General features: G+C 51.8%; 2 protein-coding genes and 1 long non-coding RNA gene across 4 annotated transcripts in view; 2 read left to right on the forward strand and 1 right to left on the reverse strand.

The window, feature by feature from the left end:
• Window positions 1-20,358, reverse strand: part of LOC125691184 (maestro heat-like repeat-containing protein family member 1) — a 146,356-nt gene that overhangs the window by 111,424 nt on the left and 14,574 nt on the right. Inside the window, 4 exon segments of the mRNA XM_048940225.1 lie at window positions 7,088-7,180; window positions 7,473-7,613; window positions 14,622-14,773; window positions 16,970-17,068. Coding sequence (XP_048796182.1) covers window positions 7,088-7,180; window positions 7,473-7,613; window positions 14,622-14,773; window positions 16,970-17,068 — 485 coding nt within the window.
• Window positions 235-7,067, forward strand: LOC125691185 (uncharacterized). 2 transcript variants are annotated; one of them, XR_007376025.1, is made up of 3 exons: window positions 235-615; window positions 962-1,470; window positions 2,631-7,067. It is a non-coding gene; the product is annotated as an uncharacterized LOC125691185 (long non-coding RNA). The 2 variants fall into 2 exon arrangements; XR_007376024.1 differs by having other exon boundaries at window positions 245-615; window positions 962-6,672; window positions 6,845-6,925.
• Window positions 17,077-20,356, forward strand: LOC125691178 (mucin-2-like). Its single transcript, XM_048940215.1, has 2 exons — window positions 17,077-19,338; window positions 19,372-20,356. The coding sequence occupies exons 1-2, from the start codon at window positions 18,494-18,496 to the stop codon at window positions 19,457-19,459; spliced, it is 933 nt and encodes a 310-aa protein (XP_048796172.1). The 5' UTR covers window positions 17,077-18,493; the 3' UTR covers window positions 19,460-20,356.

Consider the following 20,358-nt stretch of genomic DNA (forward strand, 5'->3'; position numbering starts at 1 on the left):
GGGTTCTTATGAGGTCCTTAAGGGGTGAGGGGGTTTTATAGGGTACTTACAGGGTCCTTATGGGGCTCTTATGGGGTCAGGGGACTTTTATCGCATCCTTATGGGGTTCTTATGGGATCAGGGGACTTTTATAGCATCCTTACGGGGTTCTTATGGGGTCAGGAGGGTTTTATAGGGTCCTTATGGGGTAAGCGGGCTTTCATAGGGTCCTTTTTGGGTTCTTATGAGGTCCTTAAAAGGTGAGGGGGTTTTATAGGGTACTTACAGGGTCCTTATGGGGCTCTTATGGGGTCAGGAGGGGTTTACAGGATCCTTAAGGGGCTCTTATGGGGTCAGGGGACTTTTATCGCATCCTTATGGGGTTCTTATGGGGTCAGGGGGGTTACAGGGTCCTTATGGGGTAAGCGGGCTTTTATAGGGTCCTTTTTGGGTTCTTATGAGGTCCTTAAGAGGTGAGGGGGTTTTATAGGGTACTTACAGGGTCCTTATGGGGCTCTTATGGGGTCAGGGGACTTTTACCGCATCCTAATGGGGTTCTTATGGGGTCAGGAGGGTTTTATAGGGTCCTTATGGGGTAAGCGGGCTCTCATAGGGTCCTTTTTGGGTTCTTATGAGGTCCTTAAGAGGTGAGGGGGTTTTATAGGGTACTTACAGGGTCCTTATGGGGCTCTTATGGGGTCAGGGGACTTTTATCGCATCCTTATGGGGTTCTTATGGGGTCAGGAGGGTTTTATAGGGTCCTTATAGGGTTCTTATGGGGTCAGGGGGGTTACAGTGTCCTTATGGGGTAAGCGGGCTTTCATAGGGTCCTTTTTGGGTTCTTATGAGGTCCTTAAGGGGTGAGGGGGGTTTATAGGGTACTTACAGGGTCCTTATGGGGTTCTTATGGGGTCAGGAGGGGTTTACAGGGTCCTTATGGGGTAAGCGGGCTCTCATAGAGTCCTTTTTGGGTTCTCATGAGGTCCTTAAGAGGTGAGGGGGTTTTATAGGGTACTTACAGGGTCCTTATGGGGTTCTTATGGGGTCAGGGGACTTTTATCGCATCCTTATGGGGTTCTTATGGGGTCAGGAGGGTTTTATAGGGTCCTTATGGGGTAAGCGGGCTCTCATAGGGTCCTTTTTGGGTTCTTATGAGGTCCTTAAGGGGTGAGGGGGTTTTATAGGGTCCTTATGGGGCTTTTATGGGGTCAGGGGACTTTTATCGCATCCTTATGGGGTTCTTATAGGGTCAGGAGGGTTTTATAGGGTCCTTATGGGGTAAGCGGGCTCTCATTGGGTCCTTTTTGGGTTCTTATGAGGTCCTTAAGAGGTGAGGGGGGTTTATAGGGTACTTACAGGGTCCTTATGGGGCTCTTATGGGGTCAGGGGACTTTTATCGCATCCTTATGGGGTTCTTATGGGGTCAGGGGGGTTACAGGGTCCTTATGGGGTAAGCGGGCTTTCATAGGGTCCTTTTTGGGTTCTTATGAGGTCCTTAAGAGGTGAGGAGGTTTTATAGGGTACTTACAGGGTCCTTATGGGGCTCTTATGGGGTCAGGGGGATTACAGGGTCCTTATGGGGCTCTTATGGGGTCAGGGGACTTTTATTGCATCCTTATGGGGCTCTTATGGGGTCAGGAGGGTTTTATAGGGTCCTTATGGGGCTCTTATGGGGTCAGGGGACTTTTATCACATCCTTATGGGGTTCTTATAGGGTCAGGAGGGTTTTATAGGGTCCTTATGGGGTAAGCGGGCTCTCATAGGGTCCTTTTTGGGTTCTTATGAGGTCCTTAAGAGGTGAGGGGGTTTTATAGGGTACTTACAGGGTCCTTCTGGGGCTCTTATGGGGTCCTATGGGGACTTTTATCGCATCCTTATGGGTTCTTATGGGGTCAGGAGGGTTTTATAGGGTCCTTATGGGGTAAGCGGGCTCTCATAGGGTCCTTTTTGGGTTCTTATGAGGTCCTTAAGAGGTGAGGGGGGTTTATAGGGTACTTACAGGGTCCTTATGGGGCTCTTATGGGGTCAGGGGATTTTATCGCATCCTTATGGGGTTCTTATGGGGTCAGGGGGGTTACAGGGTCCTTATGGGGTAAGCGGGCTTTCATAGGGTCCTTTCTGGGTTCTTATGAGGTCCTTAAGAGGTGAGGGGGTTTTATAGGGTACTTACAGGGTCCTTATGTGGCTCTTATGGGGTCAGGGGACTTTTATCGCATCCTTATGGGGTTCTTATGGGGTCAGGAGGGTTTTATAGGGTCCTTATGGGGTAAGCGAGCTCTCATAGGGACCTTTTTGGGTTCTTATGAGGTCCTTAAGAGGTGAGGGGGTTTTATAGGGTACTTACAGGGTCCTTATGGGGCTCTTATGGGGTCAGGGGACTTTTATCGCATCCTTATGGGGTTCTTATGGGGTCAGGGGGGTTATAGGGTCCTTATGGGGTAAGCAGGCTCTCATAGGGTCCTTTTTGGGTTCTTATGAGGTCCTTAAGGGGTGAGGGGGGTTTATAGGGTACTTACAGAGTCCTTATGGGGCTCTTATGGGGTCAGGAGGGTTTTATAGGGTCCTTATAGGGTTCTTATGGGGTCAGGGGGGTTACAGTGTCCTTATGGGGTAAGCGGGCTCTCATAGGGTCCTTTTTGGGTTCTTATGAGGTCCTTAAGAGGTGAGGGGGTTTTATAGGGTACTTACAGGGTCCTTATGGGGCTCTTTTGGGGTCCTATGGGGACTTTTATCACATCCTTATGGGGTTCTTATGGGGTCAGGAGGGTTACAGGGTCCTTATGGGGTAAGCGGGCTCTCATAGGGTCCTTTTTGGGTTCTTATGAGGTCCTTAAGAGGTGAGGGGGTTTTATAGGGTACTTACAGGGTCCTTATGGGGCTCTTATGGGGTCAGGAGGGTTTTATAGGGTCCTTATGGGGCTCTTATGGGGTCCTATGGGGACTTTTATCACATCCTTATGGGGTTCTTATGGGGTCACGGGGGGTTTATAGGGTCCTTATGGGGTAAACGGGCTTTCATAGGGCCCTTTTTGGGTTCTTATGAGGTCCTTAAGAGGTGAGGCGGTTTTATAGGGTACTTACAGGGTCCTTATGGGGCTCTTATGGGGTCAGGGGACTTTTATCGCATCCTTATGGGGTTCTTATGGGGTCAGGAGGGGTTTATAGGGTCCTTATGGGGTAAGCGGGCTCTCATAGGGTCCTTTTTGGGTTCTTATGAGGTCCTTAAGAGGTGAGGGGGTTTTATAGGGTACTTACAGCGTCCTTATGGGGCTCTTATGGGGTCAGGGGGGTTACAGTGTCCTTATGGGGTAAGCGGGCTTTCATAGGGTCCTTTCTGGGTTCTTATGAGGTCCTTAAGAGGTGAGGGGGTTTTATAGGGTACTTACAGGGTCCTTATGGGGCTCTTATGGGGTCCTATGGGGACTTTTATCGCATCCTTATGGGGTTCTTATGGGGTCAGGAGGGTTACAGGGTCCTTATGGGGTAAGCGGGCTTTCATAGGGTCCTTTCTGGGTTCTTATGAGGTCCTTAAGAGGTGAGGGGGTTTTATAGGGTACTTACAGGGTCCTTATAGGGCTCTTATGGGGTCAGGGGACTTTTACCGCATCCTTATGGGGTTCTTATGGGGTCAGGAGGGTTTTATAGGGTCCTTATGGGGTAAGCGGGCTTTCATAGGGTCCTTTTTGGGTTCTTATGAGGTCCTTAAGAGGTGAGGGGGTTTTATAGGGTACTTACAGGGTCCTTATGGGGCTCTTATGGGGTCAGGGGACTTTTATCCCATCCTTATGGGGTTCTTATGGGGTCAGGAGGGGTTTATAGGGTCCCTATGGGGCTCTTATGGGGTCAGGGGACATTTATCGCATCCTTATGGGGCTCTTATGGGGTCAGGGGACTTTTATCGCATCCTTATGGGGTTCTTATGGGGTCAGGAGGGTTTTATAGGGTCCTTATGGGGTAAGCGAGCTTTCATAGGGTCCTTTTTGGGTTCTTATGAGGTCCTTAAGGGGTGAGGGGGGTTTATAGGGTACTTACAGGGTCCTTATGGGGCTCTTATGGGGTCAGGAGGGTTTTATAGGGTCCTTATAGGTTTCTTATGGGGTCAGGGGGGTTACAGTGTCCTTATGGGGTAAGCGGGCTTTCATAGGGTCCTTTTTGGGTTCTTATGGGGTCCTTAAGAGGTGAGGGGGTTTTATAGGGTACTTACAGGGTCCTTATGGGGCTCTTATGGGGTCAGGGGACTTTTATCGCATCCTTATGGGGTTCTTATGGGGTCAGAAGGGTTTTATACGGTCTTTATGGGGTAAGCGGGCTTTCATAGGGTCCTTTTTGGGTTCTTATGAGGTCCTTAAGAGGTGAGGGGGGTTTATAGGGTACTTGCAGGGTCCTTATGGGGCTCTTATGGGGTCAGGAGGGTTTTATAGGGTCCTTATAGGGTTCTTATGGGGTCAGGGGGGTTACAGTGTCCTTATGGGGTAAGCGGGCTTTCATAGGGTCCTTTTTGGGTTCTTATGAGGTCCTTAAGAGGTGAGGGGGTTTTATAGGGTACTTACAGGGTCCTTATGGGGCTCTTATGGGGTCCTATGGGGACTTTTATCGCATCCTTATGGGGTTCTTATGGGGTCAGGAGGGTTACAGGGTCCTTATGGGTTAAGCGGGCTTTCATAGGGTCCTTTTTGGGTTCTTATGAGGTCCTTAAGAGGTGAGGGGGTTTTATAGGGTACTTACAGGCTCCTTATGGGGCTCTTATGGGGTCAGGGGACTTTTATCGCATCCTTATGGGGTTCTTATGGGGTCAGGGGGGTTTTATTGGGTCCTTATGGGGTAAGCGGGCTTTCATAGGGTCCTTTTTGGGTTCTTATGAGGTCCTTAAGGGGTGAGGGGGTTTTATAGGGTACTTACAGGGTCCTTATGGGGCTCTTATGGGGTCAGGGGACTTTTATCGCATCCTTAAGGGGTTCTTATGGGGTCAGGAGGGTTTTATAGGGTCCTTATGGGGTAAGCGGGCTTTCATAGGGTCCTTTTTGGGTTCTTATGAGGTCCTTAAGGGGTGAGGGGGGTTTATAGGGTACTTACAGGGTCCTTATGGGGCTCTTATGGGGTCAGAGGGGTTATAGGGTCCTTATAGGGTTCTTATGGGGTCAGGGGGGTTACAGGGTCCTTATGGGGTAAGCGGGCTTTCATAGGGTCCTTTTTGGGTTCTTATGAGGTCCTTAAGGGGTGAGGGGGTTTTATAGGGTACTTTTTGGGTCCTTATGGGGCTCTTATGGGGTCAGGGGACTTTAACGCATCCTTATGGGGTTCTTATGGGGCTCTTATGGGGTCCTATGGGGACTTTTATCGCATCCTTATGGGGTTCTTATGGGGTCAGGGGGGTTACAGGGTCCTTATGGGGTAAGCGGGCTTTCATAGGGTCCTTTTTGGGTTCTTATGAGGTCCTTAAGAGGTGAGGGGGTTTTATAGGGTACTTACAGGGTCCTTATGGGGCTCTTATGGGGTCAGGAGGGTTTTATAGGGTCCTTATGGGGCTCTTATGGGGTCCTATGGGGACTTTTATCACATCCTTATGGGGTTCTTATGGGGTCAGGAGGGTTACAGGGTCCTTATGGGGTAAGCGGGCTCTCATAGGGTCCTTTTTGGGTTCTTATGAGGTCCTTAAGAGGTGAGGGGGTTTTATAGGGCACTTACAGGGTCCTTATGGGGCTCTTATGGGGTCAGGGGACTTTTATCGCATCCTTATGGGGTTCTTATGGGGTCAGGAGGGTTTTATAGGGTCCTTATGGGGTAAGCGGGCTCTCATAGGGTCCTTTTTGGGTTCTTATGAGGTCCTTAAGAGGTGAGGGGTTTTTATAGGGTACTTACAGGGTCCTTATGGGGCTCTTATGGGGTCAGGAGGGTTTTATAGGGTCCTTATGGGGCTCTTATGGGGTCCTATGGGGACTTTTATCACATCCTTATGGGGTTCTTATGGGGTCACGGGGGGTTTATAGGGTCCTTATGGGGTAAACGGGCTTTCATAGGGCCCTTTTTGGGTTCTTATGAGGTCCTTAAGGGGTGAGGGGGTTTTATAGGGTACTTACAGGGTCCTTATGGGGCTCTTATGGGGTCAGGGGACTTTTATCGCATCCTTATGGGGTTCTTATGGGGTCAGGAGGGGTTTATAGGGTCCTTATGGGGTAAGCGGGCTCTCATAGGGTCCTTTTTGGGTTCTTATGAGGTCCTTAAGGGGTGAGGGGGTTTTATAGGGTACTTACAGGGTCCTTATGTGGCTCTTATGGGGTCAGGGGACTTTTATCGCATCCTTATGGGGTTCTTATGGGGTCAGGAGGGGTTTATAGGGTCCTTATGGGGTAAGTGGGCTTTCATAGGGTCCTTTTTGGGTTCTTATGAGGTCCTTAAGAGGTGAGGGGGTTTTATAGGGCACTTACAGGGTCCTTATGGGGCTCTTATGGGGTCAGGAGGGGTTTATAGGGTCCTTATGGGGTAAGCGAGCTTTCATAGGGTCCTTTTTGGGTTTTTATGAGGTCCTTAAGAGGTGAGGGGGTTTTATAGGGTACTTACAGGGTCCTTATGGGGCTCTTATGGGGTCAGGGGACTTTTATCGCATCCTTATGGGGTTCTTATGGGGTCAGGGGGGTTACAGTGTCCTTATGGGGTAAGCGGGCTTTCATAGGGTCCTTTTTGGGTTCTTATGAGGTCCTTAGGAGGTGAGGGGGTTTTATAGGGTACTTACAGAGTCCTTATGGGGCTCTTATGGGGTCAGGAGGGTTTTATAGGGTCCTTATAGGGTTCTTATGGGGTCAGGGGGGTTACAGGGTCCTTATGGGGTAAGCGAGCTTTCATAGGGTCCTTTTTGGGTTCTTATGAGGTCCTTAAGAGGTGAGGGGGTTTTATAGGGTACTTACAGGGTCCTTATGGGGCTCTTATGGGGTCCTATGGGGACTTTTATCGCATCCTTATGGGGTTCTTATGGGCTCAGGGGGGTTACAGGGTCCTTATGGGGTCAGCATTTGATTTGGGGGTGCAGGACATGACAGCAGGGGCCCCCAACAGAGCCCAGGAGCTGTGAGCTCGCTGCCCCACATCCCCCATTGCCGCCCCCCACCCCTACCTGGGGGTGCAGGGTGCCCAGCAGAGCATCCAGCTGCATATCCAGGCTGCGGCTGCCGATGTCCACAGAAGCTTCCAAGATCTGACAGAGGCTCTGGAATCAGAGTGGAGGGGGGAAGAAGTGACAACACACACTTGGAAGGGGGGTCCCTCCCTCAGCGCTGCAGGAGGGGACCAGAGCCTGGGGTGGGGGGGGGGGGGGGGCAGAAGGGGGACAGGCTGAAGCCCACCCCACAGCTCCCACCAGTGGGGGTCAGCCACACAGCGTGGCAGATGGGACCCTGCACGGATTGAGCCCGGTGTTGGGATGGGATGATCTCAGGTCAAGGCGCTCTCAGGCCATTTCCCATCGCTTCCCTTGCGGCCACACGCAGCTCCGTGCTCACCTTGGAGATGTAGAAGGACTCCGTGTGCTTCTTGTAGAGGGACAGGACGGCCGGGATCAGCTTTGGGAGCTGCTCCTCCAGCTTCTCGCCGGGCATCAGGTAGCTCATGGCTCCCAGAGCCTCCACCACCGCCAGCCGGAGCTGCAGGGGGATAACGAGCGTTAATGAGGGCAGGGGGGATCCTGCACAGAATCAGAGACTCCGTAACTTTGAGCCAAAAAGATCAGCAGATCCAACCCCAACACGACGTGGCCCCAAAGTCCAACCCCAACCCGTCCCACCATGACCCTAAACAGACCCACAGACTCATTAAGGTTGGAAGAGACTGCCAGGATCACCAAGTCCAGGCCCAACCCATCCCCATTGTGACCCTAAACAGAGCCATAGAGTCACTCAGGTTGGATAAGAGCTTCCAGATCCCCAAGTCCAACCCCAACCATCCCACCTTGACCCTAAATACAACCACAGCATCATTCAAGTTGGAGAAGATCAACAAGATCATCCGGTCCAACCCCAATCCACCAACACCATGACCCTAAACCAGAGCACAGAGCCATCAACGTGGGAAAAGAGCTTCAAGATCCCCATGTCCAACCCCACCCCATCCCACCGTGACCCTCAACAGACCCACAGACTCATTAAGGTTGGAAGAGACTGCCAGGATCACCAAGTCCAGTCCCAACCCATCCCCATTGTGACCCCAAACAGAGCCATAGAGTCACTCAGGTTGGAAAAGAGCTTCTAGATCCCCACGTCCAACCCCAACCATCCCACCTTGACCCTAAATACAACCACAGCATTGTTCAAGTTGGAGAAGATCAACAAGATCATCCAGTCCAACCCCAATCCACCCACACCACGACCCTAAACAGAAGCACAGAGCCATCAATGTGGGAAAAGAGCTTCTAGATCCCCACGTCCAACCCCAACCCACCCCACTGTGAGTCCTAATTAGAACCACAGAGTCAATCAGGTTGGAAGAGACCTCCAAAGTTCCCCAGTCCAACCCCAAACCATCCCCATCGTGACCCCAAATAGAATCACGGAGTCCTTAAGGTTGAAAGACACCTCCAGGATCCCCCATCCAACCCCAAACCATCCCAATCGTGACCCTAAACAGACCCATAGAATCAGTATGGTTGGAAAAGACTTCCAGGATCACCCGGTCCAACCGCAAACCACCCCACTGCCATCCAAAATACAACCATAGAATCGTTAAGGTTGAAGAGAACTCCAGGACCCACAGCTCCAACCCCAACCCGTCCCACCACGACCCTAAATACAACCACAGCATCATTCAAGTTGGAGAAGATCTCCAAGATCATCCAGTTCAACCCCAATCCACCCACACCATGAACCTAAACAGAAGCACAGAGCCATCAATGTGGGAAAAGAGCTTCTAGATCCCCATGTCCAACCCCAACCCATCCCAACTTGACCCTAAACAGACCTGCAGACTCATTAAGGTTGGAAGAGACTGCCAGGATCACCAAGTCCAGGCCCAACCCATCCCCATCGTGACCCCAAACAGAGCCATAGAGTCACTCAGGTTGGAAAAGAGCTTCTAGATCCCCAAGTCCAACCCCAACCATCCCACTGTGACCCTAAATACAACCACAGCATCGTTCAAGTTGGAGAAGATCAACAAGATCATCCAGTCCAACCCCAATCCACCAACACCATGACCCTAAACAGAAGCACAGAGCCATCAATGAAGGAAAAGAGTTTCTAGATCCCCAAGTCCAACCCCAACCCACCCCGTTGTGAGTCCTAATTAGAACCACAGAGTCATTCAGGTTGGAAGAGACCTCCAAAGTTCCCCAGTCCAACCCCAAACCATCCCCATCGTGACCCCAAATAGAATCACGGAGTCCTTAAGGTTGAAAGACACCTCCAGGATCCCCCATCCAACCCCAAACCATCCCCATCATGACCCTAAACAGACCCATCCCACCACGACCCTAAATAGAGCCACAGCATCGTTCAAGTTGGAGAAGATCTCCAAGATCATCCAGTCCAACCCCAATCCACCCACACTATGACCCTAAACAGAAGCACAGAGCCATCAATGTGGGAAAAGAGCTTCTAGATCCCCATGTCCAACCCCAACCCATCCCACTGGGACCCTAAACAGACCCACAGACTCATTAAGGTTGGAAGAGACTGCCAGGATCACCAAGTCCAGTCCCAACCCATCCCCATCGTGACCCCAAACAGAGCCATAGAGTCACTCAGGTTGGAAAAGAGCTTCCAGATCCCCACATCCAACCCCAACCCATCCCACTGTGACCCTAAATACAACCAAAGCATCGTTCAAGTTGGAGAAGATCTCCAATATCATCCAGTCCAACCTAAATCCACCACACCACGACCCTAAACAGAAGCACAGAGCCATCAATGAAGGAAAAGAGCTTCTAGACCACAAGTCCAACCCCAACCCACCCCGTTGTGAGTCCTAATTAGAACCACAGAGTCATTCAGGTTGGAAGAGACCTCCAAAGTTCCCCAGTCCAACCCCAAACCATCCCCATCGTGACCCTAAATAGAATCACGGAGTCCTTAAGGTTGAAAGACACCTCCAGGATCCCCCATCCAACCCCAAACCATCCCCATCGTGACCCTAAACAGACCCATCCCACCACGACCCTAAATAGAGCCACAGCATCATTCAAGTTGGAGATCTCCAAGATCATCCAGTCCAACCCCAATCCACCCACACCACGACCCTAAACAGAAGCACAGAGCCATCAATGTGGGAAAAGAGCTTCTAGATCCCCACGTCCAACCCCAACCCATCCCAACTTGACCCTAAATACAACCACAGCATCGTTCAAGTTGGAGAAGATCTCCAAGATCATCCAGTCCAACCCCAATCCACCCACACCATGACCCTAAACAGAAGCACAGAGCCATCAATGTGGGAAAAGAGCTTCTAGATCCCCACGTCCAACCCCAACCCATCCCAACTTGACCCTAAACAGACCCGCAGAGTCATTAAGGTTGGAACAGACTGCCAGGATCACCAAGTCCAGGCCCAACCCATCCCCATCGTGACCCCAAACAGAGCCATAGAGTCACTCAGGTTGGAAAAGAGCTTCTAGATCCCCAAGTCCAACCCCAACCCATCCCACTGGGACCCTAAATACAACCACAGCTTCATTCAAGTTGGAGAACTCCAAGATCATCCAGTCCAACCCCAATCCACCCACACCACGACCCTAAACAGAAACACAGAGCCATCAATGAAGGAAAAGAGCTTCTAGATCCGCATGTCCAACCCCAAATCATCCCACCATGACCCTAAACAGACCCGCAGAGTCATTAAGATTGGAAGAGACTGCCAGGATCACCAAGTCCAGTCCCAACCCATCCCCATCGTGACCCAAAACAGAGCCATAGAGTCACTCAGGTTGGAAAAGAGCTTCTAGATCCCCAAGTCCAACCCCAACCCATCCCACTGGGACCCTAAATACAACCACAGCATCGTTCAAATTGGAGAAGATCTCCAAGATCATCCAGTCCAACCCCAATCCACCCACACCATGACCCTAAACAGAAGCACAGAGCCATCAATGAAGGAAAAGAGCTTCTAGATCCCCAAGTCCAACCCCAACCCATCCCACTGTGAGTCCTAATTAGAACCACAGAGTCAATCAGGTTGGAAGAGACCTCCAAAGTTCCCCAGTCCAACCCCAAAACATCCCCATCGTGACCCCAAATAGAATCACGGAGTCCTTAAGGTTGAAAGACACCTCCAGGATCCCCCATCCAACCCCAAACCATCCCCATCGTGACCCTAAACAGACCAATAGAATCAGTAAGGTTGGAAACGACTTCCAGGATCACCCGGTCCAACCCCAACCCACCCCACTGCCACCCTAAATACAACCAGAGAATCGTTAAGGTTGAAGAGAACTCCAGGACCCACAGCTCCAACCCCAACCCGTCCCACCATGACCCTGAACAGACCTGCAGACTCATTAAGGTTGGAAGAGACTGCCAGGATCACCAAGTCCAGTCCCAACCCATCCCCATTGTGACCCCAAACAGAGCCATAGAGTCACTCAGGTTGGAAAAGAGCTTCCAGATCCCCAAGTCCAACCCCAACCCATCCCACCATGACCCTAAATACAACCACAGCATCATTCAAGTTGGAGAACTCCAAGATCATCCGGTCCAACCCCAATCCACCCACACCACGACCCTAAACAGAAGCACAGAGCCATCAATGTGGGAAAAGAGCTTCTAGATCCCCACGTCCAACCCCAACCCATCCCAACTTGACCCTAAACAGACCTGCAGACTCATTAAGGTTGGAAGAGACTGCCAGGATCACCAAGTCCAGTCCCAACCCATCCCCATCGTGACACCAAACAGAGCCATAGAGTCACTCAGGTTGGAAAAGAGCTTCCAGATCCCCACGTCCAACCCCAACCCATCCCACTGTGACCCTAAATACAACCACAGCATCGTTCAAGTTGGAGAAGATCAACAAGATCATCCAGTCCAACCCCAATCCACCCACACCACGACCCTAAACAGAAGCACAGAGACATCAATGAAGGAAAAGAGCTTCTAGATCTCCAAGTCCAACCCCAACCCATCCCACTGTGACCCTAAATACAACCACAGCATCATTCAAGTTGGAGAAGATCTCCAAGATCATCCGGTCCAACCCCAATCCACCCACACCATGACCATAAACCGGAGCACAGAGCCATCAATGAAGGAAAAGAGCTTCTAGATCCCCACGTCCAACCCCAACCCACCCCGTTGTGAGTCCTAATTAGAACCACAGAGTCATTCAGGTTGGAAGAGACCTCCAAAGTTCCCCAGTCCAACCCCAAACCATCCCCATCGTGACCCCAAATAGAATCACAGAGTCCATAAGGTTGAAAGACACCTCCAGGATCCCCCATCCAACCCCAAACCATCCCCATCGTGACCCTAAACAGACCAATAGAATCAGTAATGTTGGAAACGACTTCCAGGATCACCCGGTCCAACCCCACCCACCCCACTGCCACCCTAAATACAACCAGAGAATCGTTAAGGCTGAAGAGAACTCCAGGACCCACAGCTCCAACCCCAACCCATCCCACCTTGACCCTAAATACAACCACAGCATCATTCAAGTTGGAGAAGATCAACAAGATCATCCAGTCCAACCCCAATCCACCCACACCACGACCCTAAACAGAAGCACAGAGCCATCAATGTGGGAAAAGAGCTTCTAGATCCCCAAGTCCATCCCCAACCCATCCCACTGTGACCCTAAACAGACCCGCAGAGTCATTAAGATTGGAAGAGACTGCCAGGATCACCAAGTCCAGTCCCAACCCATCCCCATTGTGACCCTGAACAGAGCCATAGAGTCACTCAGGTTGGATAAGAGCTTCCAGATCCCCAAGTCCAACCCCAACCATCCCAACTTGACCCTAAATACAACCACAGCATCATTCAAGTTGGAGAAGATCTCCAATATCATCCGGTCCAACCCCAATCCAACCACACCATGAACCTAAACCAGAGCACAGAGCCATCAACGTGGGAAAAGAGCTTCTAGATCCCCAAGTCCAACCCCAACCCATCCCACTGTGAGTCCTAATTAGAACCACAGAGTCAATCAGGTTGGAAGAGACCTCCAAAGTTCCCCAGTCCAACCCCAAACCATCCCCATCGTGACCCCAAATAGAATCACGGAGTCGTTAAGGTTGAAAGACACCTCCAGGATCCCCAAATCCAACCCCAAACCATCCCCATCGTGACCCTAAACAGACCCATCCCACTGTGACCCCAAATACAACCACAGCATCATTCAAGTTGGAGAAGATCAACAAGATCATCCAGTCCAACCCCAATCCACCCACACCACGACCCTAAACAGAAGCACAGAGACATCAATGAAGGAAAAGAGCTTCTAGATCCCCAACCCCAACCCATCCCACCTTGACCCTAAACAGACCCACAGAGTCATTAAGGTTGGAAGAGACTGCCAGGATCACCAAGTCCAGGCCCAACCCATCCCCATCGTGACCCCAAACAGAGCCATAGAGTCACTCAGGTTGGAAAAGAGCTTCTAGATCCCCATGTCCAACCCCAACCCATCCCAATGTGACCCTAAATACAACCACAGCATCATTCAAGTTGGAGAAGATCTCTAAGATCATCCGGTCCAACCTCAATCCACCCACACCATGAACCTAAACCAGAGCACAGAGCCATCAATGTGGGAAAAGAGCTTCTAGATCTGCACATCCAACCCCAACCCACCTCGCTGTGAGTCCTAATTAGAACCACAGAGTCATTCAGGTTGGAAGAGACCTCCAAAGTTCCCCAGTCCAACCCCAAACCATCCCCATCGTGACCCCAAATAGAATCATGGAGTCCTTAAGGTTGAAAGACACCTCCAGGATCCCCCATCCAACCCCAAACCATCCCCATCGTGACCCTAAACAGACCAATAGAATCAGTATGGTTGGAAACGACTTCCAGGATCACCCGGTCCAACCCCAACCCACCCCACTGCCATCCAAAATACAACCATAGAATCGTTAAGGTTGAAGAGAACTCCAGGACCCACAGCTCCAACCCCAACCCATCCCACTGTGACCCTAAATAGAACCACAGCATCATTCAAGTTGGAGAAGATCTCCAATATCATCCAGTCCAACCCCAATCCACCCACACCATGACCTTAAACAGAAGCACAGAGCCATCAATGTGGGAAAAGAGCTTCTAGATCCCCAAGTCCAACCCCAACCCACCCCACTGTGACCCTAAATACAACCACAGCATCATTCAAGTTGGAGAAGATCTCCAAGATCATCCGGTCCAACCCCAATCCACCCACACCACGACCCTAAACAGAAGCACAGAGCCATCAATGAAGGAAAAGAGCTTCTAGATCCCCACGTCCAACCCCAAAACATCCCACCACGACCCTAAACAGACCCACAGAGTCATTCCGGTTGGCAGAGATCTCCAAGAGCCCCAACTCAACACCAACCCATCCCTACTGACCACATCCCCACATTTCTGCAACACCTCCGGGGACGGTGACCCCACCACCCCCTATGCAGCCCATGCCAGCACCCAATTGCTGTTTTGGTGGCGAAATCGTCCCTAATTTCTCTCCTTGGCCCACACCTTGGGCTCCCGGTGCTGCAGCCAGCTGTTGAAGAGCACCTCGTAGGCGCTGTAGATCTCGTTGCAGAAGGTGTCCTTCCTGACCGTGGGGTCGGGGGCCTGGTCCAGGTTGGCCACGTACTCCTGGATGCTCTCGCTGAAGTGCTGCAGGGCTGCAAAGCAGAGCGTGGGCTCAGGTCGGTCCTCGGGTCCATCGAGGGGCAATGGGTGTTGGGTGGGTTGGGTGCTTAAAGATCACAGAACTGGGGAATGGTTGGGTTGGGAAGGTCCTGAAAGGTTACAGAGCTGTGGAATGGTTGGGTTGGAGGGGTCCTGAAAGATCACAGAACCACAGAAGGGAAGGATTGGAAGGATCCTTGAAGATCACTGAGCCATGAGATGGTTGGGTTGGAAGGGTCCTGAAAGATCACAGAACCATGGGATGGATGGGTTGGAAAGGTCCTGAAAGATCACAGAACCATGGGATGGTTGGGTTGGAAGGGTCCTTAAAGATCACAGAGCCATGGGACGGTTGGGTTGGAAGGGTCCTTAAAGATCACAGAACCATGGGACGGTTGCGTTGGAAGGATCCTGAAAGATCACAGAACCATGGGATGGTTGGGTTGGAAGGGTCCTGAAAGATCACAGAACCATGGGATGGTTGGGTTGGAAGGATCCTTAAAGATCACTGAGCCACGAGATGGTTGGGTTGGAAGGGTCCTGAAAGATCACAGAACCATGGGATGGTTGGGTTGGAAGGGTCCTGAAAGATCACAGAACCATGGAATGGTTGGGCTGGAAGGGTCCTGAAAGATCACAGAACCATGGGATGGTTGGGTTGGAAGGGTCCTGAAAGATCACAGAACCATGGGATGTGGGTGGGTTGGAAAGTTTCCGAAAGGTCATGGAAGCACTGAATGGGCTGGGAGGGTCCTTGAAGGTCATACAGCCATGGGATAACAGAACAGGTTGGATTGGAAAGGTCCTTAAAGATCAAAGAACTGCAAGAGTGCGTTGGGGTGGATATTTTGCTCCCTTATTGCCAAGTGCACAGCTGGGCTTCTCCAGCTGCGGCATCCTGTGCCCCACAACAGTTCCCTGGGTGCTGCCCCACCGGGTTCCGATGCCCCACAGCACTCAGGCTCCTCCTCTTTGCTCCCAGCCACCAGAGCGGGGCCTACAGCAGAGGATGGGGTGCTGGTACAGGGGTGGAGGTAGAGGGGGAACGGCTTGAACCCAAAAGTGGGGAGATTTGGGGTCAGACGTGGGGAAACCCTTCAGCCAGAGGTGGTGCAGCCCCAGCACTGCTGCCCGGAGCTGTGGGGGCCCCAGCCATGGAGATGCCCCAGGCTGGGGGTGGGACCTGGGCAGCCTGAGCTGGGGGGCAGCCAGCCCACGGCAGCGGTGGGGCTGGGGGTCCCTTCCATCCCAACCATGCTGTGGTTGTGTGATCTGTAAGGACCCTTCCAACCCAACCATTCTGTGGTTGTGTGATCTGTAAGGACCCTTCCATCCCAACCATTCTCTGGTTGTGTGATCTGTAAGGACCCTTCCAACCAAACAAAACCATGCTGTGGTTGTGTGATCTGTAAGGACCCTTCCAACCCAACCATTCTGTGGTTGCGTGATCTGTAAGGACCCTTCCAACCCAACAAAACCATTCTGTGGTTGTGTGATCTGTAAGGACCCTTCCAACCCAACCGTTCTGTGGTTGTGCGATCTGTAAGGACCCTTCCAACCCATTCTAACACTGCACGACTCCATTATCTTCAAGGCCCCCCCCCATCCCAACCATTCCATGGCTTTATGACCTTTAAGGACCTTTCCAACCCAACCATCTCACAGCTCCACCGTTTTCGAAGGCTCTTCCCATGCAAACTCATTCTATGGCTCTGTAATCTTCGAGGACCCTTCCAACTCAATCACGCCACGGCTCCGTGATCTTTAAGGTCTCTTCCAAAGCAAGCGTTCTGTTCTCTATGATCTTTAAGGACCCTTCCAACCCACCCACCCCATGGCTCTACGATGCACAGGGGCACCCACAGTTCTACCAGGTGCTCGGAGCCCCATCCCATGACCTGGAACATCTGCAGGGACGGAGCACCAGCACACAGCAGTCAGTCTGCGTCAGCGCCTCGCTGCCCAGAAACCTCTTTACCTTTTATGCAATCTAAATCTCCCCTCTTTTAGAGCAAAACTCTTTGTCCTTGTCTGTGATCTGATGGTTCCACCCCTCCTGGAGCCAACCCTGCCCCTGGGCACCCAAGAGCACCGCTCTCTACCACTTCCCTATCCAAGAAGTGCCCCAAATCCCCCCAAAATCCCCCCCAAAAATCCCCACCGTATTGAGAGAAGCAGAGCAGCCTTACCGTAGCAGAAGACAGACTTCATGTGGTCCTGCTTGGCCATCCCCAGCATGGGCAGCATGGTCCCCAGGATGGAGTTGAGGAAAGGCACCATCCCGAACACTGCGGGAGGAAACGCGGAGCTGTGGGTGCCCCACACCTGGAGGTGCCCGAGGCCATGGATGGGGGCCCTGGGCAGCCTGAGATGGTGGGGGGCAGCCAGCCCACGGCAGGGCTGGGGGGTCCCTTTCAACCCATCTTGTGGTTGTATGATCTTTAAGGACCCTTCCGACCCACCCGTGCCATGATGCTATGATCTTTAAGGACCCCAGTATACGGTGAGCACCCAACGTTCACCCAGTGCCAAGCTAACACCGATCCAAAAGCAACCCAGCACCAACCCAGCACCAACCCAGCACCAATCCAACACCGATCCAACACCAATCCAACACCGATCCAACACTGATCCAACACTGATCCAACACCAACCCAGCACCAACCCAACACTAATCCAACACTGACCCAACACCAACCCAGTGCCAACACCAAACCAACGCCAACCCTGTGCCATCCTAACACCAAATCGATGCCAATCCAACGCCAACCCAACATCAACTCAATGCTGACCCAAGGCCAACAGCACCGATGAAACAACATCAACCAACCCAACATCAACTCAATGCTGACCCAAGGCCAACAGCACCGACGAAACAACATCAACCAACCCAACATCAACTCAATGCTGACCCAAGGCCAACAGCACCAATGAAACAACATCAACCAACCCAACATCAACTCAGTGTTCAACCGAGCGCCGAAGCAACGCAGACCCAACGCCAATCCCAACGCCAACTCAGTGCCAACTCAGCACCAACCAAACACCGACCCGACGCTGATCCAAACTAATGCCAATCCAAAACCAATCCAGTGCCAACCCAACGCCAATTCAGCATCAACCAAACTCCAACACAATGTCAACCCAAAGCCAACTAAATGCCGAGCCAGTGCCAACCCAGCACCGAACCAATGCCAAGCCAATGCCAATCAAGCACCAACCCAGCGCCGACCTAGTGCTGACCCAACATAACCCAATGCTGATCCAACACCAACCCTACGCCAACCCAACACCAACCCAGTGCCAACCAGATGCTGACCCGATGCCAACTCAGCGCCAACTCAACACCAACCCAGCACCAAACACCAACCCAGCACTGACTCAATGCCAAACCAATGCCAATCCAATACCAATCTAGTACCAACTCAACGTCAACTCAATGCTGAGCCAACACCAATCCAGTGTCAACCAAACTCCAAGCTAAAGTCAACTCAACGCCAACTGAACATGAAGCCAATGCTGATCCAGTGCCAACCCAGCACCAAACCAGTGCCAAGCCAGCACTGATCCAATGCCTGTCCAACGCCAACCCAACAGTGACCCAACACTGACACAATGCCAACCCAGCATCAAACCAATGCCATCCCAATGCCCATCCAACACCAATCCAATGCCAACCTAATGCTGACCTAATATACCTCAACACCAACCCGATGCCAACCCAACACCAACCCAGTGCCAAACCAACACCAACCCAGTGCCAAACCAATGCCAAACCAACACCAACCCAGTGCCAAACCAACACCAACCCAACACCAACCCAAAGCCAACCCAACACCAACCCAATGTCAAACCAACACCTACCCAGTGCCAAATCAACGCCAACCCAACACCAACCCAATGCCAACCCAACACCAACCCAATGCCAAACCAACGCCAACCCAATGCCAAACCAACGCCAACCCAACGCCAAACCAATGCCAACCCAACATCAACCCAATGTCAAACCAACACCAACCCAACACCAACCCAATGCCAACCCAACACCAACCCAGTGCCAATCCAACACCAACCCAGTGCCAAATCAACACCAACCCAACACCTACCCAATGACAAACCAACACCAACCCAATGTCAAACCAACACCAACCCAGTGCCAAATCAATGCCAATCCAACACCAACCCAATGCCAACCCAACACCAACCCAATGCCAACCCAACACCAACCCAGTGCCAAATCAATGCCAACCCAACACCAACCCAATGCCAACCCAATGCCAACCCAACACCAACCCAATGCCAACCCAACACCAACCCAGTGCCAAATCAATGCCAATCCAACACCAACCCAATGCCAACCAACACCAACCCAATGTCAAACCAACACCAACCCAGTGCCAAACCAATGCCAACCCAACACCAACCCAATGCCAACTCAACACCAACCAACACCAACATGGTACCAACCTAATGCTGACCTAATATACCTCAACACCAACCTGATGCCAAACCAACACCAACCCAGCGCCAATCCAATATCAACCCAGCACCAACCCAGTGCCAACCCAACACCAACCCAGTGCCAAATCAATGCCAACCCAACACCAACCCAGTGCCAAATCCACGCCAATCCAACACCAACCCAACTCCAACCCAACACCAACCCAATGTCAACCTAACACCAACCCAAAGTCAAACCAACACCAACCCAATGCCAACCCAACACCAACCCAGTGCCAAATCAATGCCAACCCAACACCAACCCAATGCCAACCCAACACAAACTCAATGTCAAACCAACACCAACCCAATGCCAAACCAACACCAACCCAACACCAACCCAATGTCAAACCAACGCCAACCCAGTGCCAAATCAATGCCAACCCAACACCAACCCAACACCAACCCAGTGCCAACCCAACACCAACCCAATGCCAACCCAACGCCAACCCAATGCCAATCCAACGCCAACCCAGTGTCAACCCAACACCAACCCAGTGTCAACCCAACACCAACCCAGTGCCAACCCAACACCAACCCAACGCCAACCCAACACCAACCCAGTGCCAACCCAACACCAACCCAACGCCAACCCAACGCCAACCCAATGCCAACCCAACGCCAACCCAATGCCAACCCAACACCAACCCAACGCCAACCCAACACCAACCCAATGCCAACCCAACGCCAACCCAGTGCCAATCCAACACCAACCCAATGTCAACCCAACACCAACCCAGTGCCAATCCAACACCAACCCAACGCCAACCCAACACCAACCCAATGCCAACCCAACACCAATCCAATGTCAAACCAACACCAACCCAGTGCCAAACCAATGTCAACCCAACACCAACCCAGTGCCAAATCAACGCCAACCCAACACCAACCCAATGTCAAACCAACGCCAACCCAACACCAACCCAGTGCCAAACCAACACCAACCCAGTGCCAAATCAATGCCAACCCAACACCAAACCAATGTCCAACCAACACCAACCCAACGCCACCCAAACGCTGACCCAGTGCCAACCCAATGCTGACCAAAGCCACACACACCAGACGCAGGAGGGCGAGC

Source organism: Lagopus muta, chromosome 3 (assembly GCF_023343835.1).
Source record: "Lagopus muta isolate bLagMut1 chromosome 3, bLagMut1 primary, whole genome shotgun sequence".
NCBI classification, from domain to species: Eukaryota; Metazoa; Chordata; class Aves; order Galliformes; family Phasianidae; genus Lagopus; species Lagopus muta.